General features: G+C 55.9%; 9 protein-coding genes across 9 annotated transcripts; 3 read left to right on the top strand and 6 right to left on the bottom strand.

The window, feature by feature from the left end:
* Positions 1-5098: 5098 nt before the first annotated feature.
* BDV59DRAFT_111919 (putative PHD finger domain protein) lies at positions 5099-8696 on the bottom strand. Its single transcript, XM_073686628.1, has 5 exons — positions 8327-8696; positions 8133-8230; positions 7828-8047; positions 6884-7744; positions 5099-6830 (listed from the first exon to the last, which is right to left on the bottom strand). The coding sequence occupies exons 1-5, from the start codon at positions 8495-8497 to the stop codon at positions 5592-5594; spliced, it is 2589 nt and encodes an 862-aa protein (XP_073551466.1). The 5' UTR covers positions 8498-8696; the 3' UTR covers positions 5099-5591.
* A 143-nt stretch (positions 8697-8839) lies between these two features.
* BDV59DRAFT_171255 (Rcd1-like cell differentiation family protein) lies at positions 8840-11014 on the bottom strand. The gene is made up of 4 exons (XM_073688547.1): positions 10328-11014; positions 10100-10255; positions 9652-10027; positions 8840-9598 (listed from the first exon to the last, which is right to left on the bottom strand). Exons 1-4 carry the CDS (start codon positions 10794-10796, stop codon positions 9421-9423), a joined length of 1179 nt encoding a protein of 392 aa, XP_073551465.1. The 5' UTR covers positions 10797-11014; the 3' UTR covers positions 8840-9420.
* Positions 11015-11476: 462 nt separating this feature from the next.
* Positions 11477-13093, bottom strand: BDV59DRAFT_111898 (uncharacterized protein). Its single transcript, XM_073686626.1, has one exon. It carries the CDS (start codon positions 12709-12711, stop codon positions 11524-11526), a length of 1188 nt encoding a protein of 395 aa, XP_073551464.1. The 5' UTR covers positions 12712-13093; the 3' UTR covers positions 11477-11523.
* BDV59DRAFT_111901 (uncharacterized protein) lies at positions 13094-14534 on the bottom strand. The gene is made up of 2 exons (XM_073686627.1): positions 14437-14534; positions 13094-14376 (listed from the first exon to the last, which is right to left on the bottom strand). The coding sequence occupies exon 2, from the start codon at positions 14200-14202 to the stop codon at positions 13477-13479; it is 726 nt and encodes a 241-aa protein (XP_073551463.1). The 5' UTR covers positions 14203-14376; positions 14437-14534; the 3' UTR covers positions 13094-13476.
* Positions 14535-14624: 90 nt separating this feature from the next.
* Positions 14625-16191, top strand: BDV59DRAFT_171246 (isopenicillin N synthase family dioxygenase). The gene is made up of 3 exons (XM_073688546.1): positions 14625-15343; positions 15402-15840; positions 15899-16191. Exons 1-3 carry the CDS (start codon positions 14984-14986, stop codon positions 16126-16128), a joined length of 1029 nt encoding a protein of 342 aa, XP_073551462.1. The 5' UTR covers positions 14625-14983; the 3' UTR covers positions 16129-16191.
* A 111-nt stretch (positions 16192-16302) lies between these two features.
* BDV59DRAFT_171245 (putative prefoldin subunit 1) lies at positions 16303-17329 on the top strand. The gene is made up of 3 exons (XM_073688545.1): positions 16303-16499; positions 16567-16733; positions 16784-17329. Exons 1-3 carry the CDS (start codon positions 16470-16472, stop codon positions 16950-16952), a joined length of 366 nt encoding a protein of 121 aa, XP_073551461.1. The 5' UTR covers positions 16303-16469; the 3' UTR covers positions 16953-17329.
* On the bottom strand, positions 16561-18421 carry BDV59DRAFT_210226 (zinc-dependent alcohol dehydrogenase family protein; the record flags this gene model as incomplete). The annotated part of the gene is made up of 3 exons (XM_073695551.1): positions 16561-17740; positions 17794-18192; positions 18260-18421. The coding sequence occupies 3 exons, from the start codon at positions 18419-18421 to the stop codon at positions 17252-17254; spliced, it is 1050 nt and encodes a 349-aa protein (XP_073551460.1). The 3' UTR covers positions 16561-17251.
* A 1889-nt stretch (positions 18422-20310) lies between these two features.
* Positions 20311-22354, top strand: BDV59DRAFT_171242 (uncharacterized protein). Its single transcript, XM_073688544.1, has 3 exons — positions 20311-21794; positions 21846-21911; positions 21959-22354. Exons 1-3 carry the CDS (start codon positions 20592-20594, stop codon positions 22166-22168), a joined length of 1479 nt encoding a protein of 492 aa, XP_073551459.1. The 5' UTR covers positions 20311-20591; the 3' UTR covers positions 22169-22354.
* Positions 22355-23783, bottom strand: BDV59DRAFT_171238 (putative mitochondrial carrier protein). The gene is made up of 2 exons (XM_073688543.1): positions 23439-23783; positions 22355-23359 (listed from the first exon to the last, which is right to left on the bottom strand). The coding sequence occupies exons 1-2, from the start codon at positions 23488-23490 to the stop codon at positions 22431-22433; spliced, it is 981 nt and encodes a 326-aa protein (XP_073551458.1). The 5' UTR covers positions 23491-23783; the 3' UTR covers positions 22355-22430.
* Between the last annotated feature and the right edge of the window lie 341 nt (positions 23784-24124).

Genomic DNA, 24124 nt, shown 5'->3' with positions numbered 1-24124 from the left:
GTTGTTAGGGTGTCCGCAGGATTGGTATCCGAACGGTCACGTGAAAGCTAGAGAAGGTTCGGCCCAAACGGTACGCAGTATACATGACTCCTGCCTCTTACTCTTTCGGCCGCTGGTTCGTATCCCGAATCACCCAACAGGCATAAAGAAACGGTCAAAGGAATCCAAGAGACGCAGATGATGGGGACGGGTTGACTTCCTCCCCTCGATCCTCCCCTGATTTGACCCTCACGTAGCCTTCACGCCGGGATGAAGGCCGCAGTCGTACCAACCACTCCTCCCTCTACGTGAACATGTGGCGCTCACCACCGTCGACAGCATGATCGTACCCATTTCTGAGAGATATCCACCCACTACCCGTTTGGGCATAGAAATCGCGTTCGGCGCCCCCCGATGCAGCGTAGAACCCGTGGAAATAAACCCCCAGCAAGCGCTAGTCGCCGATCAGGAAGGACCCCAGGGCCCTTTCGATTGATACCAAAATCTGGAGTCCGGCCCTAGACAGGATGGAGGTGCGGCTTGCATGATCTGCACTTGATAGACTTCGACGGGGCTCAGATGGCTTGCGCAGGAACCAGAAGGGCCACTTAACTTTCTTTGTTGCGTAGAAGGAATGGAAGGCCGGTGGAATTCTGCGTGAATCATTCGACACTAACGGGGGCTGTCTTGGCTGATCTTATCTGGAAATGTATCCACAGACGTGCCTGCATCCCTTTCCAGCCGTGCTAGTTCAATTTGATTGGCGTCGAGTCTACAGAGAAATGCTCCCTCGAACACAGCAAGCCCGGCACATAGCAGACGTCAAAACTCCCGGGACACCTTCAGCTAGGATACCAGCAGCAAAGGCACAGACTGCCGTATCACTACTCCCGCGTGTACACCCCGTCAGCCTTTCATCCTTCGAGGAAAGTAAGCTCTAAGGGGCGCAGACCGTATGACAAACCGTAGACTCGATCTCGCACCCCCTCGTTAACGTGTAACTTGGGGAACGGGATCCCACCCTGGCCCGTGTCACCTGCAGCATAAAGATTGACGGCAGGGATGAAGGCGTTCGATGGGCTTCTGGAAAACGATGAGGATCGACGCCAAGATCGGTGGAGTGTCCTCGTTGGCCCCAGTCAGGACACGGGCCTCCGCCGGCTGCCCAACCACCGTTCTCGATTGAATGAGGTCGGGGCCCATATTATCCGTGATTCGACGGCGTGCAGTATGGGGCATGGATCTAGTCTTTATCTGGCTTTTCTCTTTTGTTTCTTTTTCCTATCGGTCGACGGGTCCGCTGACAGGGAACTGGTGGCAGCAGCAGCAGACCGAGGCTAAGCTCCGGACAATCTCACCCCCGTCTGTTTCATCGTGTGTCTTCAAGTCCGGTTCGTCATGCCATTTCCGGCGATGATGCTAAGAATATCCCCCACTGCGCCTCCAGCAGACGTTCCTGATGCTGCAGATAGGGACACGAGGAGATGCGCGAGGGCCTCGTTTCAGACCACCCGGCATGGCACACATGCACGTCCATCTTGTATCGTCCGGATTATTATTGGGTCCCGGGCGACCAGCGATAGAAAGACAGACAGATCGATGACCGCCATGGCTGGCTTTCACCCCGACAACCGGCAATGGGAGACTGATATCGCCGGGTATCTCCTTCAGTGGCGGAGCCTTGGAGAGAGCCGATATTATTCCCCGAACGCCCTCGTTTCAAGGGCCAGTAGGAACCCGCGCGTGCATTTGATATGATTTATTTCCCCCCGCCTTCGAGGGTTCGTCAGGCTCTCGATCGCGCGGAACCCACTCCCTCTGGAGCCCGAATTGGAGCCCGAAAGCATTCCCCCTCGGCCTTTGCACGTTTCCTCGGCTGGGATTAGAGCATCCACCGACCCGGGGAGATCAGCTTGGCCCAAAGAGGCAATGACAGCGGTCTGCGACGGCCGGCCCGATGACGAACTGGAGGGCCAGATAGAGATGGACCGGTCAGGGAGATGGCGTGATTGGCGCCAGTGGCAGGATGTCCCTCACATGGGGGCGCCGTCATACCCATCCGGCGGATCCATAGGTCCCCATCGTCATCCCAGGCCATATCGTCGGAACTATCGCGCTCACCGCTCGGTGCGACTCTACACATGACGTTCCCCGTGAGCAGCTTGTGCTTCCCACGCCGTTCCTACAGCCTGATAGAGCCAGGTGCAGATGCGTGCCTGCCCTGCCCTGCCCTGCCGTGATTGAAAGACGAGCGGAGGGGAGGACGGCTTCCAGCAACGTGGTCACAAACATGGGGATTGTCGGTCAACACTACAATGGGCGGCGGATGACCAGCTATCCACACGTCTTGTTGCACGCGGGATTTGGAATTCGAGAGGTGATGGGCATCCGCGAGTGAGGTTGCTGCCTGCGCAGGCGCTGACCGAGCGTCCGGCGCGCGCGGGGAACTGAACATTCAGCCCGCACGACATGCCGGATACACTCTGGACTAAGGAGGCATAGTCATCGGGTAGGGAGGGTGATGGTAGGACAGACCGGTTGGCTTCCAACAGGGGAGGAGGCGATCGATTGGCAGCTACGCTAGAAAGGGGGGTCGAAGGAGGATATTACACGGCATTAAGGGCAGTTTCGGACGGTGGGATTGGATACCGCCAGACCGGATACGGGATCAATAGGTGACTCGATTCCTGCATTGCAGCCGGGCACGTATGACGGCGACGAGGCATGGATGCATGGACTGTCTGTACCTCGTTAGGTACAAGCAATATCCCTCTGGAATTTCTTGCCCCTTTCGCATTAAGCGACGCAAAAGGTCGGACAAGCATTGACAAGCGAGTTCCGTGACCGACAGAAACCATGACTCGGGTGCTGGCGAGGACAGGTCTGAGGCGGTTCCCGCCCAGCACAGTCCAACCGTTCACGACGCATTCTTGACGGGCAGCACCGAACGGCTGACAGGAGAAGGGTCGGACAGCCAAAAGCAAAAGTGGAGTTCAGTCAGTGCAGGAGATGACTTCATCCGAGGTTTCCCCTTGGGGGGCCCAAAATCCAAGCCGAAAAATAAAAATGGTTAGAAATTCAAAATCACGTCACACAGAGACGGAACGGTTTCTCCCCAAATCCCATGATGCGTCTACGTAAGTACGAGGAGGCAAGTCCGTCAGGACGCGGCCCCCGTCTGCCTCCAGGCAAGGACAATAGTCATTGCACAACTCTCAGGAAGTCCCCAGCACTAGGCATCTACTAGTATGTCGGAAATCCACTGCAACTGAGTCGCAGCCGAGCCTAGCGCACAGTCTAGAACCCACACTCGCACTGACCCAGGGGGGAAGAAGGGTAGTATCTGCGTCGATGGACTGGATCAATTCGCCAGTGCGTCACGATGGGCGATAGGGATAGTTCCCGGGTGAGCACGGGCAGGATCTGCGAGGATGGAGAGTTAGCGGAATTAGGAGGATGTTGCGTCGTCGCTATCGAAAGTTAGATGACTCGTATTGAACGTCTTGCGTGTCTCGTATACGGGGAGTACAACACGTCTTAATTCGCGCATCCGCTATCGTCCAATGTGGTAGAGATTGACTGACTCTATCGGGCGGAATGGTCTACAGGGTACGTGTATGATAGGGCCTTTTGGGGGTGAATTGGCGCGCGATAGTACCCCGGCCCTTCTCCTAGGACGTATACTACTAACTCCGAAATCCGTGCGGACTTCGGGCCTGGAATTCGATAGATCAAGTCACTCGATCATGCCCGATGGGACGCTCGTTTCTTCCCCCCTCATACTCTTGAAGCCCTGGGAGAACGGTGACGCAGCGATGTGGCAAAGGAATCAATCATGGGGTATTGCACTGTCTGGTTCTATGCCGGCCATCGGTAGACATCGCATCACTCTCCGTCGCAGAGCCCGGCTGGTGCATCCTAGACAGTAGCTGCGATGACAGAGAGGGACCCACGATCGACACGGAAGGCTCGTTTCCCCACTGACAGGCAGGGTCAGCTGTCAGTCAAGAGGCGGTCCTAAGGCAAACCGCCTGGCGTCGGACCCGAGGACGGGCATTCACTGGCCGGATAAAACCGTGTGCCACACAGCTTAAATGAAAGGCCAGGTAGGATGTTGGGACCAATCGCGGTGTTAGCGGCGGATGAAGGCCAACGCAGGAGGTTCATGGACGAATGCAGGTGTTGGTTACAGGAAGAAACAGCCGTCCGGTCATGATGGCCACGAGGGCATAACGCCCATGGCGCAGAGAACAGCAATTAGGTTTGGCTATGACAGTAAGGGGATCAGATCATTGAAACTTTGGGCCGGAGTTCGCCGTACCCTAGGATGGTCCAACGAGACCCCGATCCAGCAAACCGTTTCCTCGTGTGATGTGATGAACCTTTAAACTCCGTCGAGCGGGAGATAGTTCCTCTGGCCAGTATAACCTTAAACCCATATCTATCGAGCAGACCAGACCGAATGTTGCGGGTGATCGATGTCACACCCCGACATGTCTCATCCACCGCTTGTGCTGGCTCAGAAGAAAGACAACATCTTCCTGCATGCCAGACAGGCCAGACGCAGACGACAGGCAGCACACTGGCCTGCCAACAGGTCGACTGAATTGATTGATCGACTATCATGTATGTCGGGATTTGAACAATTGCGTTTGCTTTTTTCCCCCCCTAATTCCCCCCTCCCTCGCCCCTCTATTGACGCCTTGACCGCTTCGGGGTGGGATGATTGACGGGCCCTCAACCTACCTACGAGCTGCGATGGTAATCGGAAATGAATGTGTTTGTCCCCCTCGTTCGTTTTCTGCCACCAGGACGCCCCCCTTTGTGTGTCTCTTGTTTGGGAAAGATGGTTGTTTGCTACGGCCCCAGGGGGAGGTTCTGGGGGCGCTACTGTGCGGAGAGTGGTCGATATCGCACATTAATTAATCGACCAGGACTAGCAAATAGTGCCGATTTCCCAACGAGTCAGAATGGGTAGACACCGCAATATTCAATAGCATTTCTGTAGACCCTAGCAATATCTGGACTTTTTATCATTGTACAATGCGATTCTTCCGTTAACCTAGAACAGCCAGCCCTCATCCGATTCTATGGCCCAACGCCCTCATCTTTGCGTGACACCCCAAACCAAGCGAGAATAAAACAGAACGAGCAAAAGGCAGAGACAAACATCGGGGAGAAACAGAAAACACCATTTGTTGATACACAGACATGATTTTACAATAGAGTATGCATCCATGTCGCACCCAAAGTTCTGTCCGCGCCAGAACCTAATCGGAACTGCAGTATTCAACGTGGACCAATTCACCGAGTGCGAGGACGTCTAATTAACCTCACAGCCAACGTGCGAAACGATGCACAGGATACCCGTCGTTCGAGGTCGGTTGGTGATGCGTATTTGCTGGGGAAAATGTTTCCACCTCGCCATGTCCGCCTCGAGATCCACCATCCGATCCACGCAGATCCACCACCCAAAATGGTCGTCAACGACGTAGACGCCAATATCGAAAGCCAAAGAACGGAGGGCGCCGAAACTGATACCAGTGTCTGCAATTTCTTCGTGGTACAAGAAAAGAGATGCGACCGCAATCAGATGTTCGTCGCGGACGGTCCTATGGCCCATTCGGTTTTGACCCATTCTGGGGCCCCTGTGATGCAAAAGAAGACCCTGGTCGTTGCCCCATTGCCGACGGTCCAAGGGGAGGTAAGCGATTAAGTGAAGGCGATGATAACATTGGATGTTGGCCGTTGGGTACGGCATGCGAGGACCCCTGCGCCATCATGGCATTCTCTCTCTGCCGACGCTCCTCCTGCTCTGGAGTCATGCACTTGACGGGAGGGGGAATGGGCGCATCGGGCGAGCTCCGGCCCATCAGTTTCGGGCTGGGCTCGAGCTTTTGGATCGGCGGCAGGACTGGAGCACCAGCAACACTCCCGGAGGTCATTGGGCGCGGGGACTGCTTGGTCGGGCTGATCCCGGACAGCGGCCGGCCATGTGAGCTCTGCGGTGGTGACGAGTGGCCTCCGTTAGGAGTGGCTGCGAAGGAAGGATGAGCACCACTGTGGAAAGATGGGAACGACGGGCGGTTTGCAGAGCCCGGGAGAGACACTGGATGCTGTCGGAAGGGCGTCCAAGGCGCCGGGTTCTCTGACGACCCTGCGGGCGGAAACCCGGCCAGAGGACCTACGTCACGGTTTCCCTGAGTGGGAGACATGGACGGGCGGTTCTGGATGGGGGACGGGAGGGATGGGCTATGCACGGAGTGTGAAGACGACGGCCGCTGACTCTGGAAGGGGCTGCTTTGGAATTGGCCCTGATTCTGAGGCGGCAGATGGGCTGCCTGGTGGATCGGGGGAAGCTTTGGTGGCTGTCCGTTATACACATTGAATCCATTAATGCCCTTTGAAGGGGAGAACGGGGCTCGCGAGGCGGCGGCGTATGCGTTTGTAGGAGCCGTCTGAGGTCGCCGATCAGGTGAAAGTGGGAACGGTATAGGCTGGACAGCGGGCTGAGGCGGGAGAGAGGGCACCATCGGCGGCTTGGACGGGGAGACCTGCTGATGGCTGGATGTAGCGCTGTAGACTGCCGGTGCAGGTGCAGAGATTCCCACGGCGCTGACGTCTTTGGCATGAGGACTGTCATGAGGAGCGCCCGCAGACGAAGGCGACGACCCAAGTCGGAACTTCAGGGGCGGGAGTTTCGGACGTTTGGCCTCCTCCTCTCGACGCTTGCAATCCTGACAGACAAAATGGAAGTCGTCGCGCTCGGCCTCATCCTGCGCGATACCAAGACATTTGCTGTGCTGCCAGACGTTACACTTTTCGCAGGCGACGCTGTGAGAGCCATCGTCCTATCGTTGAGTTAGCACCGGTAGCAAAAGGAACCAGTAAACGTAGCACATACCAGGTTCTCTCCATGGACGCCGCAGCCCGAGCAGTCGAAGATCCATTCGTCCTCCTGCGACAGGTCCTCCAAGTTCTTCCGTTGTTTCTCCAGCTCGGCCTGGAGCTGCCTCTCGGATATCCGGCTCTCGCCGCGCTCGCGCTTCTTCTGCTCCTCCTCGATCCTCTCCAGCTCGGTCTCGTGCAGCTGGCGCTTCCTCTCCCGCTCCTTGATGCGATTCTCGCGGGTCATGACCCGCGCCCGTCGCTCATCCTCCATCCGCTTCTGTCTATCCTCTGCCTTCTGGGCGGCGAGCAAATCCGCCTCTTGCCGCTTCGTCGCCTCCGCCGCCTCACGCTCCTGCCGTTCCTTCTCCGCCTTCCCAGCCAGACGGCTCGAGCGCTTCGCGCCCGCCAGCAGCTGCATATTGAACAGCTCCTTTTCGCGCTTGACGCGCTCTCGCTGCTGGACCTCTTCCTCCTTCTCGATGATCGGCAGAACCTGCTCCTCGATGCGGTCGCGCAGGATCTTCTCGTCGGCGTCCTTCGTCTTGCGGATCTTCTCCAAGAACCCCTTATAGTCGTCCAGCGTGACAGCGACACACTCCCACGTCATCTCCGCGAAAGGGTCCTGCGCGGCAGCGGCAGCGTCCCCATCGTCGGCAGTGGCAGTGGCGGCGGCATAATCCTCCTCGTCAGAGGACTCCTCCGCGACTCTGCGCCGCTTGGCGGCCCGCATGGCGCGGGCGCTCTTTCGACGGGACTTGGGCTTCGGGGCGGGCTTCGGAGGCGGGACGGGCGGGTCGGTGCGGCGGTAGAGTCGATTGTCGTCGAGGATGTAGTAGTAGCGACCGTGGCGATCGTAACCTACTTCTTCGATGCGCTGCGGAGCGAAAGTGTCAGCCGCCGTGTTGTCCGGCACGGGGGTTCGCGTGCGCCTGGACGGCGCACAGGACATATACCCACCCATTGTGTCTGGTCGATTTCGCGCTGCTCGGGCATCTTATCGCGGATGCGGTCGGGGTTCCAGAAGGTCCAGAGGGAGAGCTGGTGGAGGACGCGCAATTTCAGGAAGACGTCGAACTCGGCGAACTTGTTCGGGACCTCGTCGTACCCGAAGGGGTTGGGGAGGTGGGAGGCTTTGGCGTTCCATTGGCGCCGGGTGTACTCGTCGAAATTGTCGAACCTGCACGGTAGGGGTTTCCGCATGGTGAGTTTCGCCGTCTACTGGGGGGAGGGGGTTTAGAAACGACCGGGGAGGAGGGACGTACGTGAGGCCGCGATGCGACGAGACCCATTTGAGCAGACAGAGTCCGATCTCCATGAGCTTTTGGGACGGGCCGGGCTTGAGGCATTCATTTTCTAGGTCCTGTAGGGCGAGAGGGAGATGTATTAGTGAATCATCCAACGCGACGATGTCGGACATCGTGTCCAAGTATTGGAGGTTCGCAGAAAAGGCACATACATCTATACCAAAATCCTCGTCGATCTTCATGAGTTTCCCAAAGATGGTGATGTACTGCATCAGACAGGCAAACTCCCAGCAGTTCCGCAGTCGGTTGAGCAGACTGGGCTCATCGGGGGGCTGCTCGGGGGCAGCGTCCACCTCGGAGCGGGTGCGCTTTCGCGATACCATGGAGGCGGCTCAAGACCATTCACGGCGCCGCGGCGCAGGACAAGAAATGCTCAGAACGGTAGATTCGGTCGATCCAATGGGGTGTGAGACGGCAGAAGTCAGAGTAAAGAGAAGAAACGAGCGCCTGGCGGGATCCAACGCAACCTAGAGAAAGGTTGGGAGACAAACAGCGCGGGTTTGGTGGCCGGGGAGGCTGATCGAAGGGGTCTGGCGAGATGGAGATGACTTCAGAGAGAAAGGCCGCCGCTCGGCAGCGAAAGGCGCGTCGAGACCCGGCCGCGTCAGGTGATCCGACCGATTAGCGAACCCATCAGTGACGCTACAACCACCACTACAACCACCAGCACTACCCAGGACAGGTACCTACCTAGGGAACGGAATGAGGTTGGATCACAGTAATAACTCATAGCGTTGAAACAACTTAGATCTTGGTATCTCGCTCAAAGAGAGTCTATCGGATTCAGTTGGGAATGGAGAAGGGCCATCGAGGGCAAACAGAATGCAGAGAACAAGACAGCGCCATCCAGATCCACACGCCACCACACAGCCTTAGTACCATTATGCCCGAAAAGAGGACGGGTACCGTCCTAAAGAAATGCAGAGGAAGAAGCAGAGAAAGAGATAAGCCAAAACGAAGAGGGGATAACAGGAATAACAGGGGATAGGGCGAAAGGCAGCAGAAAACCTGTATACATAATGGTCACAATAAAAAAAAATGAAAGAGAAAAAAAAATACTCCCTCCCGTGTTCTCTCTCACCGGTCTTTTTCGTGCGTTTTGTCTTTTGGATTGTTGTTTTGCCATCACAGAATTGCGCCGTAGGACCCATTTTCGCCTCGAGACCGTGCCATGCAAATCGTAAGGTTGTCAAATACACCAGGCATATCAAACGAAAAAGAAAGAAATGGTTCAACTTTTCATGTTTTACATCGCAACGCCCGGCGCCCCGTCCGAGACGTTATCCGAGAGGTTGATAAGAAGCTGTGCGAGACAGCGTTTCGTGGCTGCGTCGTCACGGAGAACGGAGGAGAAGGTGGCATCACGGAGGGGTTCGGGGAGACATTGTCGCAGAGCCTCGCGCGCACGGCTGTTATCACTGAGACTGCATCAAAAGTCAGAAATCGCGTCACTGTTCCGGACCCCATGGCGACTCACCGAAGGAAGCAGCGGACAACGTGCTTCAGGAGCCGCACAGTCTGTTGTTCCACGAGTTGGGTGACCATATTGCTCAATACGGTTCCGACGGCATAGAACCGCTCATAGGTTGCGCAGATGTAGGCGAGGCCAATATCATCCAGCAGAATTTTCTGCACAATGAAAATGGCGACCGTCTTGCTCAGCTCCGAGCCGGTCTCCATGATGCGGAGGCACAGAGGAATAATCTCGGTGGTCAAGAGGAAGTTGATGACATCCGAGGAGTCATTCTTGACCAAGGCGCCAATCACCCCGAGGGAGGTGAGGCGAAGGTATTCGAAGGGGCGCGACTTGGAGGTGGTGTTGAGAAAAGGATAGAGGAACAGAGGGATGTGTGCTGGAGTGACCGAAGGGAGTTGTCAGTTATGATCGAGGACGAGCGGGCATCATGCGTGGAGTCGCCACATACCGTTGAGAAAGAGCGTGCGAGTCTCATTATGGGAGGCCACACACTGGAGGAGCGCAAGGGCATTGCAGACCCGATTCGAGGCGGCCGCAGTCAACTGAGACGGGTTCAACAGGGGGTATACGGAAATGATTTCTTGCAGCAAAGCGGTCATGACACCTGCGAGGGTGAAGCAGACAGTGTGAGAAAACTCATCCCTACATCAGGAACGGGAGGGGGAAGACTTCATACCGAACGAGTGCCAGATGACGAGCGCCAACTCCGGAACCTGCTCGCGCTTCTTGCTAAGTTCCATGAGCGCGGCTTCCCGGCGATTGGGGTCCAAAAGTTCAGCGACCCAGATGAAGACCTTGCGGTTTTCATCCGTGATCCCGCCATCCATCACCGAAACCGCCCCGGGCAAGGTGCCATCGCCGCCCATCGCCCCCGCAGTCGCTTGGGACGGATTCCCGGCGCCAGCATTCCCAGCCATCGCGATCCGACTGTAGTGCTGTTGTTGAGCGGCGGCGGCGGCAGCGGCAGCGGCCTGGACTTGGGCATGCTGTTGAGCCGCCAGCGACGAGTGTTGTTGTTGAGGGTGGTGCTGCGCCTGGTGGTGTTGCTGCTGCTGCTGCTGCTGCTGTTGCTGCAGCCAGGACGGATCAGCCTGCGGGTACTGGTGCTGGTGGGAGAAAACGTGTTGGGTCTGCGTTTGAAGCATGACGGGCCGACGAAGAATCGGAGGTCGACGATGGGACTCGTAATCCTCAGGAGAGGAGGCGGTCGGGACAGCCTTGCGCGACCGGGTAGAGGGGGATATAAAGTGACTGAAGAACTAAGGAAATGATAGCGGATTGTCAGAGATCACTCGAGGTCGCATTCATGAACGATCGTAGCAGAAGTGGTTGGGAGGTGGAGGGTAGAGAGACGAGGGGGATGAGAGAGGAGGAAGAAGACGATCGGTCGAGATTGATGAGGGAGATGGAAGTTCGGCAGGGCGGGGACGCCGTTCCGTCCGGGCAGCATCGGACTGAAGGCCACACATACCCAGTACCTAGTATGTATGTACCCGAATTCTACCCTCATGGTTTCTATTCTTCAGATCAACTGGTTTATTGCATTTCCATTGATTGTACTTCGGTGAGGAGTTCTCTGTTGGCCTGCAGGTTACACGCAGCACGAGTCAATCCAGCAGGTGCATGAACCCGGGGGGAGTGTACATGAGATCGATCCGTGGCCGTAGAGGATCCAGTATATGTATTCGTATCACGTATGTACATCGTCTCGCTCATCCCTCACATATCATCGCCCAGTGGACCCCAAAAGACAAGACATTAGAACGCAAATACACGTAGCGCGTGGTCATATCTAACAAAACACAGGAAACAAAACATCGTAATACATCAGCATCATCATCGGCGCCTTTATGCACAATCAAGGAATCAGAATCACGGCTGATCCCCATCCACTCGTCTGAAATTCGTTGCTTCATGATCGTCGTGACCGTGTGCGAGATCTTCTCGACCGGCGCGTGTATCTGGTCCGTCTCCCGGAACTTTCGCTGCCTGGGAAACAGTGAGCGCAGAGCGAGACAACAAAACAGAGGGACAGAGGGAACACTTACTGCTTGGGTTCGTGTAGTAATCCGAGTAGTACGAATAAGAGGTCGGGTAGCTGTATTCGGACTTTTCGTCGTGGTCTCTGCGTCGCTTCAGCCCCAGACACAGCGCCAGCGCCCCGAGGATGATGCCAATCGTAGCCAGGCTGCTCCATTTGGACTTCTTCTCGCCGCTGACATCCGACGCCTCCGGACGAGCGCCAAACCACGTGCGGCCCTCGGGTCTGCTATGCGTGTGGTGGGAATACCGGTCCTCGACGTAGGTCGTATCCTTTCTCCGTCGTTTCCCGATGCCCAGACAGGCGAAGAGCGCCTCCAGGGCGCCCTTGCAGCAGAGACAGGCGCAGAGCAGCAGCAACAGGAACGCCCCGGCGATCGTTCCGATGACGATGCCCGCGATGGCTCCCCCGCTGAGCCCGTTGCCCTCGGCGTGGACGCCGACCAGCGTCGCCCCGTCGGTGCCCACCGGCGCCTCGAAACCCTGCGTCGTGGTGACGGCAGCCGTCGCGGTGACCGTGGATGCGCTGGTTCCTCGCACCGGAGGGGTGGCCGTCACCCAGATGGACGAACTCCCCAGGACACACTTCTTGTCGGAGGAACAGACATAGGCCGGTCCGCAACATTCATCGCCGCATTTCGACTCGCCGATTTCCGCATTACAGCTCCCCGACCCGCCGCCGCTGGAGCCCGTCGTCTGGGAGATGTAGCTACTCCAAACGGATGTGACGGTCGAAGTGTCTGTCTCCGTGACAATGTACGTCGTGGTGTAGTACTGCCACTGGCCGCCGCCGCCGCCGCCGTTGCCATTGCCGTCGACACAGACGGCTTCGTTGTTACTGTTGGTCGAGCATGATTGACCGGCGCTGCAGCAGATTTGGCCGTAGAAGCCGCACGGGTTGTCGCAGCGCTTCTCCAACTCCCCGCCGTTGAGCTCCAGCGGGGAGGCGGCCGACAGTTGAAGGGAAGTCAGGACGGCCAGGACGGATGCTGCAGAACGTAGGATGCGGGAAGTATGCATGGCGGTGGGGGATATATTGGATGGAATGGGCGAAATCCAGCGAGAAATGGTGAAGAATGCGACCCAACCTCCGGAGGAGTATACTCGATGTATGAACCCGCTGCGGACGGGGCCGAACGGAGTGACAAGCCGCAGCACCACGCAGAGCAACCCCGGTTCAGACGCTGGAATGGAAGCCGACGGAAAGAATGTGACGACAGAAGGACTCGTCGCAGACTGTCAAACGGAAGTCGAGGGAGGGGAGATGCGAAGGGGAAAAAGAATGGAGGGGTGCCGGGGATGGTGATGCGATTCCCAGCCTCCTCCTTCAGTCGGACCAACCACCCGCATTTCCTCGAGCCAATCGCCGCTATCCACGGCTAAAAGCTCTGTATACGGAGGATGTCAGAATGAGATAAATTAGAGATAAATTAGTCCCACCCAGTGACCCTGTCCTGTCGGTGTACAGAGTACATCCCCCGGCAGGCGATTCCAGGGACGTACGGACGGCCTATCCTCGGCTGCCAACGCACGCAACTGGGGGCGACGGGAAAATCCATGTAGCCACAACGCATCAACGGCCCAATCTTCGTCAGGCGGTGTGCAGTGCAGTCGGTACCTGCTTGATCGGCTCCAATATCTCGTATATACAGTCATCGCTAAACAGATAGATACATGCTGCCAGGGAAGATTCTCGCATAACAATCATCATCATTCCATCGTCCGTAATCCATCCAGGGACCAAAGGCGTCAAACCATGTCGAATCCACCGTAGAAACCGCCCGTTTAGATAAACATCCCCGCGACTCCAACGATCATGCCAAAGGCCAGATCCTGTAGGCTCGTGGGCCGACCGGGCCCGGCTTGGTTCGCATCCCCCGGACCGGTAGCATACGTGCCGCAATACCCCAGATTCAGACCGTGACAAGCCTGCAAACTCAGACTGGAACAGGTGGACATGGCTGCCGGCGTTGCCGCTCTGGTCACGCCGCCGCCTCCGCCGGCCACCGTGACGCCATACCCGGCCCCGAGATGGGTGAGACACTGCGTGTACTCGCTCTCGCACAGGGAGTAGTATGAGGAGCAGACGCCGGCATTCGGGAAGGTCGTCGGGACCAGGACGAACGGATATGCGCCTGGCAGCGTGGACCCCGTGATGGTCGCCTGGTTGGGGCCGGTCGTCGAGGTGGCGGTGACCGTCTGGGGGAACTTGAAGCTCGTGGAACTCCCCGTGAGGCTACCGGTGCAGCTGGCACCCGTCGGGCAGCAGGCAATGTTGTCGGCGGCGTCTCGCGAGCATTTCGAATCGTTTGCGCAGCAGACGTCCGAATGTCCCAGGTTCGAGCAGCCCTGGTATCCGGCCGGACAGCTGTCGGCCCGTTTCAGTATCCGTAAGACGTCGTAAGCTCGCCAACTGGTCTCTGCCGTCTGAGGAGGGGAGAATGGAAGCGTTTCTATCGATAGCACCGTCGAGGCGAGGAATGTGGTCGAGATCCACCCTGCAACCTTCATTCTTGCGGTTCCGGGGGGATGGTTCCGCCCGCCAGCTGGGGTATGGTAGATCGATGTCAATTCGAGGATCGCGCGTATGATGAAAGCACGCCGTAGGATTCTGGTATCGGTTCAATTCGATGAGGACGACCGTTAGGATGGATGCGACGGACTGCCGACGAGGCGGTCAACAAACTACTCAAAGCGGTAATGAGAGATGGGGTGTCTGAGTGGGGGATTATGATGGGAACTCACCGGTCACTGGAGATGTAAAACTTCAAGGGGGGAAAAAGAAAGCACCATTCAATCGATTGTGTCTCCCGCTGGAGAGAAGAAGCAGCGATCGGGGGAAGTGGATCAGGATGATGCTGATGGATGTGCCAGCGCAAACTCCACCGGACCAGGATCCCTGCCACAGCAACCGAGTCAGTCCGCCCGTCCATCTATTACATTCGTACTTTTCTTCCTTAATTAACCCCGTACCACGGCCATGGCCATGTCGTTGGATCTCATTCTTTTCACTGCTTCAGCTAGAAGGCAAATTCGAATTTATGGACTTGGGGAACGGCGTGTCTGATGTCGCGCCTTGAAACATACCAAACCATGATGCCCGCTTTGGTGCCGGACTGTCCATCTGCATCCATAGCCATTGGAACACTCCGAGTTAGAGTATGATCCATGGATGAGGACTGAAGAGAAAAGCGGGGATGCATGTGACTTGCGCGTGCAACGTTGTTCAGGCCACAGCTGCTTTTCGCCCGAATCCACCTGCGATATCCCTAGTGCTCTCATCTAGACCGTCATGGCGCCGGCTGCATGCCCCATGAAGATTCCCATGGTGGACTTTTCCTCCTGGGCGAACACCCAAGACAGGCTGTCCAGGCTACGCATCGCCCGGGAGTTGGTGGAAGCCTGTCAAACCGTCGGTTTCGTTTACATAGTAAACCACTCTCTTCCCGAAGGCCTCATCGACGAGGCGTTCCACTGGTCCAGACGCTTCTTCGCCCTTTCGGAACAAGAGAAGATGAAAGCCCCTCACCCCGAAGGCTGGGCGATCCATCGCGGTTACTCGTGGCCAGGGCTAGAGAAGGTGTCGCAGACCATGAGCACAGGTGACGATGAAGAGGAGCGCAAGAAGCTACGGGAGGTCCCAGATGTCAAGGTACGCCGTCGGTGGAACGCCTGTTGGGCGCTTTTGTCTGATCTGAGACGCACGGCAGGAAGTCTTTGACATCGGCAGCGAGGAAAACACAGCCCAGCCAAACCAGTGGATACCGGATGACACGCTCCCAGGGTTTCGTGTATTCATGACCGATTTCTACTCTGAATGCTGGAAGTTAGGGCGAGAGCTGCTTCGCGCCGTAGCCATGGGGCTGGATCTGGAGGACGAGGAGTATCTGACAAAGCAGCATTCAGGCCACAACAATCAGCTGCGTCTCCTCCATTATCTACCAGTCCCAGCTGAAGATCTGAAGAGCGAACGGATCGCCCGGTGTCCGGCCCATACAGACTGGAGCTCGATGACCATGCTTTTCCAGGACAACTGTGGGGGACTGGAGGTGGAGGATGTGACGAACCCTGGCGCTTTCGTCGCAGCCGACCCAGTGAAGGATGCCATAGTTCTGAACGTGGGAGACTTATTGCAGATGTGGAGCAACGGTTCGTTCTAACCTGTCCCTGCACATCATCACGAGGGGGCAGATGCTGACAGCTATAGACCGGCTCAGATCTACTAACCACCGAGTGAGAATGCCGCCACTTGCGGATCGCGGTGAGGGTGCTGGTCGCATGACGCGCGAGCGCTATTCAATCCCTTACTTCATGTCTGCGGACCCGGCCTCCGTCATCGAATGTATCCCATCTTGTATCAGTGCGGACCGGCCAGCCAAATATAACCCGATCACGCAGGCGGATTATAACAAGATGAGAGCCTCCATGATGTACTAGGCCGACGGATGGTTGAGAGGAGCGGGCAAACCAAGAATGTGTAGCTCCTATACTCTTATGCACGAAATAATACTGAAGAACGTATGGTAGTGGCAAGCCCTAAGCCCTATCCCTGTTACCGTATTTGGCAACCGCCGGGCGGACTGCATCAAATGCTTGGCGCGATGAGTTCATCTCAGACCACCCCTTCACCAGCGCCTCATCGCAGTCCGTTCCACTCTACCACGCACCGCACATAAGCGCTCAAGATTTTTTCCAAGGCAGAAGGTAGACTCAGCAGCGAACACTCTTCGTCCTTCGACTACCCCGCCACATCGTTACCCCGCCGCGGAGCTTTCAACATGTCCATCCCGAACGAAGCTTTGCAGAAGGTGAACAAACGCTTCCGCCGCAGCCCTCATTCCCGAGAAGATCTGGGCTGACCAAACGGAATACTAGATTCTGCAAGAAATCGAGGCTCGCATCATCAGCTCGCAGCAGCAGATCAGCATCACCAAGGCGCAGATGGCCACCAAACAAAGAGAAATCCGCAAGTTGGAGTTAACGTCGGAGGAAATCCGGACGCTTCCAAAGGACACGCGTGTCTACGAGGGTGTTGGTAAAATGTAAGGCGTTGATAGCGTTCACCAGGAAGGAGATGGTTGACTAGAAACAGGTTCGTGGGTGTGCCGATGGACGCGGTTGATAAGCGGATATCGACCGACAATACGGAGTTGAAGACGGATATTACGAATCTGGAGAAGAAATTGTATTCCCTGGAGATGACGCATAAGAACGGCGTTGAGAACTTGCAGAAGATCATGAAGTCTGGGGATAAATCGTGATTGATACCGGGGTTGGTGCGTGATAGCATTATGGGTACGTCGAAGGACTAGATGAGCAGGCCATACAGCAGGCACGGCTCGGACCAGAACCATGCCAGGCCGCCATCAGATGATGGCTGGCAGCCATAAATATCTGCCTCCAGGCATGCCGGTCTTGATTGTGTATCAGCCTGCCAGATTCTGGCTGGACCAGGGTCCAACGGCAACTACCATTAGCCATAATATATTCTCCATTTATCATACAGCCTGGATCCTTCGACAGCTATTTCACACAACAAAAACGGACGGCACCAACTAACTTAGGAGATATTGATGGCGACCTTTGAAAAATGGCGTTGCTGCGTCATATATTCAAACGCTTCTTTGACCTCTCCCAGTGTAAACGTCCGTTCATCGAGAACGGGCTTGATCCTCTTCTCCTCGATGAAGCGGTTCATGGCATCAAACTGGACCCGGGATCCCAGCAGCAGCCCACGGGTGATGCACAGGTACGTCAGACCGTCCAGGATCGTGGGCACCGCCGACTGGGTATCACCCAAAAGACCCGTCAACGCGATCATCCCCTCGGGCCGGACGGATTCCAGCGACTGGCGCAGCGTGGACAGCCCGCCTACGTCCACGACAATATGCACGCCACGACCATCCGGCGTCAAGCTCTTCACCACCGCACCCCAGGCCGGCGTCGTCCTGTAATTGACGACATGGTGAGCGCCCAGCGCGGTGAGTTTAGCAGCCTTCTCGTCCGAGCTGGTAGTTGCGATGACCGTTGCGCCGGATGCAATCGCAAACTATAGCTATGGTGAGCACATTCCATCCCCTCACGCGAGAAGTCCATTCGTACCTGCAACGCCGCAATGGACACTCCTCCAGTGCCTTGAACTAACACGATATCCCCCGGGTTGGGTGCCTTGCCCGGCAAGCCGAACAGGGCGTTCCACGCCGTCAACCCGGAGCAGGTCAGCGTGGCCGCCTCAGCGAAGCTGAGACTGGGTGGCATCTTCACCAGCGAGGTGTCGTGGAAGATGCCGTGCCGACGGAGCGTGCCGTCCAGTTTCTGGCCGAGACCGGACTGGACATCGATGAATGTGGCCGGGGCATCATCGGGCACATTGCGTGTCAAATGCATGCAGACGCGGTCTCCCGGCTGAAAGTGGCTCACGCTGGACCCGACGGCCTCGACGACTCCAGCGCCATCCGAGCCGGGGACGATGTTCGGCTTGATGTCTAGGCCGAATTTTCCCTGTGATGTGGATGAGCATGAGCGGTGGTGGGTCGAGAGGAGCTAGTTGATGGATGGTAGGCTGTACCTGTGCGAGTACGAGTTCCCGGTAATTGAGCGAGGCGGCGTGGATCCTGACTAGGACGTCATGGTCATGTAGTTGGGGAAGTTCCAGACTCTCGACGAACTGGAGACTGGAGGGACCGGCTTGGCCGGAGAGGATCCAGGCCGGGGTGTGTGATGCAGACATGCTGTATGCGGTATGGAGATAGATTAAACAGATGCCTACGTAGGTAGGTATAAGTTAAAGACGTTGTGAAAGGTGGCGGAGTCCGTCTGGGGACTTTGAGCCTGAATAATGCTGGCTCGGGGGTCTCGGTACCGTTGAATCAGGGCGCTCCACCCGTGATAGTGGAGTATATGGGGAAATGGTTTTCCGTATCTGGTGTTTTCTTTGTACGCAGCAGAGAGTGTTAAAGAGCCTTAGGCACGTAAATAACAAGATGGTTTGATTATAAATGAACGTTTAATGAACACTCTCAGGATCTTTCCTCTCCCATGGAGAGGACACAATCGTACTCGCCACATACAAGATTATCTCATCCGAGCTCCATATATCTTTCGGTTCTTGATAACTGAACGGATCTACCTTTAGATATATGGTCACACTTCCTGTGGCATGGGATAATCTGTTATTATTTGCCGCCTAGATGCGCTGACACTGCGATGTAATCCGGTACCCTTTATAGCGTTTACAACCGGAAAATATTCTGCTTCTTTCTCATTCATTATTTGGAGCCTGCTGCTTCATACCTAAGTATGAAACGGATAAGAGGACTCCTTTTTTGGTAACTTAATCTATTATTGACTTATTTATGCTCAGCATACCTTTTGAACTAAATACAAATGATTTAGCACAATATCTGGCATCAAGTGTCGGCAATATATACAAGGAACACCAGCATGTCTACAAGCCACTTAATGCACAGAATGTAGCGACAAACGCATCCAGTGCACGAATGGAGGCAGCAGAAGTACGGGGCTCCCTATAGATACTGGGAATTTGCTCATATCCAGAGTGGAAAGCAGATATAGTAATATGGAAGAGCGACGAAAATAGGAATGATCCTATATTTACATCGGAATTGAGGTGTATCACAACTTTTTTTTTTTTTTTTTCAATTATGCAATCTAGGAATTATATAGGAATAACATAATATATTGAATATATGTTAGCATAGGTCGAGAACCTACAAGAGCGAGCGACTTTAGCTTTAGGCCAACAAAGCGTCATCAACAAGTATGAGAAGCTAAAGCCTGAGACCAGGTAAGCTTTAAGCTCCAAATGTGCCGGACGTCGCACCATTAATCGGCCCAAAAGCGGAAGGTTTTATAATAAGATGGCGGTTCTGCAACAATAATGGGGAAGCTATATGACCGACTCTCCTCCTGCGAGCTCCTCTCTTGATGACCTGGAAAGCTTTCTCAACGTCGAGGACATGAAGAAAGGCACTAATAATCCATAACATAGAGAATTCTTCGGTGGTCTGGCTGAAGTCCCGACTACTTGATTCAGTATCCCCTCTCCACACTTTCTCCAAAATGCGACCACATGGGTCCAAAATTGCCCTGAAGTGGTACCTGAAAGGGGTAGAAAATCTAGATAGGCTGCGTACCACCGTTAAAGGCAATCAGTCAGTGTACCTAGTATGAATCTAACTAACGTACCGACTAAAATAACGTAATAATAACTCCTATGGGTAGAGCCCAGGGTCCTCTTACAATTCCGTAGTAATGAACAAAGTCAATGCATGATAGAGAATCGATTCTGCCCGACGCCGATCCCCCCACCAGCGCGCCAATTTCCCAAGCACGGCCACTACTGTAGGAACTGCGCCGCAGCCATTGGGATTTTCTCCGGATGACAGACGCAGATGTGCGTGTCACGTTCAGCGGGCATCCGATGATGAGATCAGCCTGGGCGGGATGACCGATGGTTCCATGGTTCACTTGATATGGTCGATCTATAGATCAAGATAGATCAAGATAGAAGAACAAACTGCATCCTACGTACCTATAGTGTAAGTATAGCCGGGACAGAATTATTTCTGAACACGAGCTGCAGACTCTGGACGAATCTGATCAGGCTGACAGACCCCACTTTCAGCTGAAGCGCCCGCTGAACGAGCCTCTTCTTTCTTCCTCTTCCTCCTCTTCCTCCCATCCTCCTCCTCCCGCCTCTTCTTCCACTTCTCCCTCATCGCTTGTATCTCGTCTGTGTTTCGTGTTTCGTATTCCGTACTCATCTGCTCGTCTTTCAGCGTGTTCCCAGACGCCACACTTCCATCCCCTATCCCATACTATCAACCTACGTCACCGGCGTACCCCGCTTTCAGTCCCTTCCACACCCCCCAAAAACAATGGGACGTCGCTACGCCTTCGTCGGGGATTCCGATACCGAAACGGAATACTCCGAATCCGACCTCTCAATGCTGGAATATCCGCGACGGAGACATTCCGTGCATCGACGCTCCGTGTCCCGCCATCGACACCACGCCCCGGAGTACAGCAGCACCACCCACCTCCAGCCGATCGTGCAGGGCGTGCATCTGCACCGGTCGGCGTCGACCGGCGCCCGGCGACGCCGGGACCCCGACCGTCCCCCCCAGCCTCCGGCCGTCATCGTCGACGTCCGACAAGACTCGCACACCGCGGCGACGAACAAACAGCGCCGCCAGCAGCAGGAGTACGTCGACCCCTTCGAGAGCGACGACGAGACCCAGCTGCGCAAACACCACCGGCCCCGCGCCAGCACCAGCAGCATCTCGCGCGAGGCGTCCCCCCGGGCCCCTGCCCCGCCCGGCCGCGACTACGACCTCATCATCAACCAGCGGCTGCTGGAGCGGAGCGACGCCCGCCAGGACCTCGAGCTGCTCAAGCAGCAGCAGGAGATCGAGCGGCTGGAGCGTGAACTCGCCCGCCACAAGGAGCACCAGCAGCAGCAGTTGCAGCACCGGGAGCACTCGCAGACCCGTCCGATCGTCGTCGACGATGGCTGGTACGAGGACGATCTCAGCGAGCGGCTGCATCGGCTGGACCGGCTCGAGCGCAAGCAGCGCGCCGAGGAGGAGCAGCGGCGCGCGGAGCAGCGGCACAAGCTGCGGCAGTGGGAGGAGGAGCAGCGGAAGCAGCATGAGGAGGAGGAGGTGAAGATGAAGATGCATGAACGCAAGCTGAGGGAGCTGCAGCAGAAGATCGAGGAGGAGGAAGAGCGGGAGCGCATCAGGAAGGAGATCCGCGATCAGGAGGCGCGCGAGGCGTTCGAAAAGGCCGAGAAGGAGAGGAAGGAGGCCATGATGAAACACGCTGCCATCGAGGAGTGGAAGCTGAACGAGGAGAAACGCAAGATCGCCGAGCGCGAGGCCAAGAAGAAGGCGGACGAGGAGTTCAAGAACCGCCTTCGTTCGGAGTTCGGATACAGCGAGGAAGAACTCGAGAAGCTCCTCAAGAAAAAGGACGACAAGGAGAAGGGCAAGGACAAGGACAAGGAAAAGGGCAAAGAGAAGAAAGATGATAAGGATGACGGCAAAGAGGAGGACGACCACCACCGCACTTGGATCAAGGTAGGTGATGTTGTCAGTCTAGCGGGATCCGTTTGGTTGACTTGGATATAGGTCCACCGCAAGTATCTGCTTCCTGATACGCTGATGGCCTACCAGTTGCCCTGGGACTGGGATGAGGTAAGTGGTGGTGAACCCCCAGACGGATTCCATACTGATGGCTGTAGCGTGATCGGAACTACATCATCATCAAACAGTGGATCACCGAGGACATGCAGGAGGAGCTCTTTGCCCACACGCGCCGGATTCGCGAGGGCAAGCTCGTCACTCAGACCTCAAGTTCGCAGACTGAGCTGCGGGTGCGCGATGGAAGGAAGGATAAGTTGTATCTTGTGCGGAAGAAGAGCCCGAGTCGCCGGGCCTTCCTCTTTACCTGACGCGACCAATGTCGCAAATACACGATGTGATACCTGTTGCTTCGCTTGGATGTTAGCTCGCCTCTCTGCTTTTGTTCTTCCTGGCCCGCACGATTTCGTTGCTAAATGATCTGTTTATTTGATGCTTTCTGTCATGAGCTGGGATTGTTGCGATGATAATTATATATGATACAATGACGATTTTCATGCTCCATCTTTCGATCACCCTACCGGAACTCCGAAGGCCCTGAATATATAACATATGTACCTTGCGAATTCGTATTTATGCATGCGCGTGGGCTTTCTCCGCCCACCGGATCTCGGCGCGGAGGATAAGTTCTTCATACACCGTCCAGGCGAGGGCGGAGCTGAGGGCTTTCCGGGTGATGCGCAGGCCCAGCCCACCGAAGAGGCTCCGAATGCCGTCCTCCTGGATCATCAGCTTGACGGCGCGCATCATGTTCCCGTACTTGGCAGGCATGAGCTGCAGCCGAGTCTTGACCGCGTCAAACGGATTGGTAATGGTGGTGGCCAGGCCAGCAGCCAGTCCACCAGAGATGAAGTTAATTGAGGACGATGACGTCGCCAAGGGTTGGTCCGCTCCTCCGGCCTGCTTCAGACCGGCAAGATACCGTTTCAGCTGCTCGTAGAAGAGGACGTAGAGACCCGCATAGGGCGCATCCCGGGCCGCCGTGGCTCCAAACCCGGAGAACAGGCCGCGGAAACCCTCGGTACGTACGATATCCCGCCCGGCGCCGTATAAACTGCGATAAGCGTAATAGTCTGACTCGTAGCGCACCTTAATCACGGTGACGGGCATCATCACGAACCCCGCGGCCACCCGCGCGGCGGCGCCGGTCCCCAGATTGGCCCAGTTCGAGAGCTTCGGGAGAGCTGATGAGGACTTTGTGCTCTTTGTAGAACTGCCGGGGCTTGATAGAGCCGCGGACTGGGCTAACGGCTGCCGCAGTGCGTTCAGCATTGTGAAGTACAGCGCCGAACCGAAGCCCGTACGGAGGGCAGACGGGAGAGTACCTCGCCATAGGCTGCGGACGGGATGGGGAGAAGAGAGGATATTCTTGATGGTTGGGAGGAGAGCGGCGGTCTGAGATTGTTGGACTCGGGTTTTGAGGAGGTCTGCGGGTTGGAGGAGGATGGAGGAGGTAAGACCGGAGCAGAGACCAGCGGCGAAATGGAAGGTGGTTTTGGAGGCTGGACCGAACAGGTTATCCTCTGTTTCTTCCTGTGGTTTGTATGATGGATGGGCTCGGTGAAAAAGAAGAAGACGTACAGGTGGAGGTGGGTTTCACCTGCGGCGTGATATATGCGGCATTGTTCGACATCGCTCCAGGGTATCTTACCGGTCACCCTGGGATGACACGCTGACACTGATCTGAATTCCAATCGAGTCTGGAGGAATTGACTTCGGTGACTGCCCGGTTCAGTCCGAATCAACTGGGCCGTACACCGCCAAGTATGTCGGAGTTTGTGGAGAGGACCGTACCACGGTCCAAGTCAAGTCGGAAGAGATGTAGACGACATCTCAGGGGCGAAGCAGCGCGATGGACCCGAGACCACGGAGATCTGGAGATGATACCGGTCAAGAAGGAGGATTCAAGGGAGGAGGATGTTGAAGAGATGAAAAAGTTGGTGAAGTCATCCAGCAGATGGATGCAAGCATGGTGATTGGCTGCGGGGATGCGACCGGATTCGTCAGTGTTACGGTATTACACGTACAAAGAGTCCCTCAGCGATTAGGTAAGGTATCTATGTTGACAGAGATAGTTCTCTCCTCGACGCCTAAAAGAAAAATTTAACGGTATAGGTGAACGACCAGATATTCGCAGATTGGTTCCTGACGATATGAAATATTCGGCAACCTTCCCTCAGTGTCCAGGACATATCATCCCGAGGCAGGTATCTGGTGGCAGAGATGCATCCGGTTACCACCCCGGAACCAGCAAAATTACGCCCCGG

The sequence above is a fragment of the Aspergillus ambiguus genome (genome assembly GCF_047715705.1).
Source record: "Aspergillus ambiguus strain CBS 117.58 unplaced genomic scaffold BDV59scaffold_4, whole genome shotgun sequence".
Lineage (NCBI taxonomy): Eukaryota > Fungi > Ascomycota > Eurotiomycetes > Eurotiales > Aspergillaceae > Aspergillus > Aspergillus ambiguus.
The sequence above is the reverse complement of the archived record's forward strand: the minus strand, read 5'-3'. Positions and strand labels throughout refer to the sequence as shown.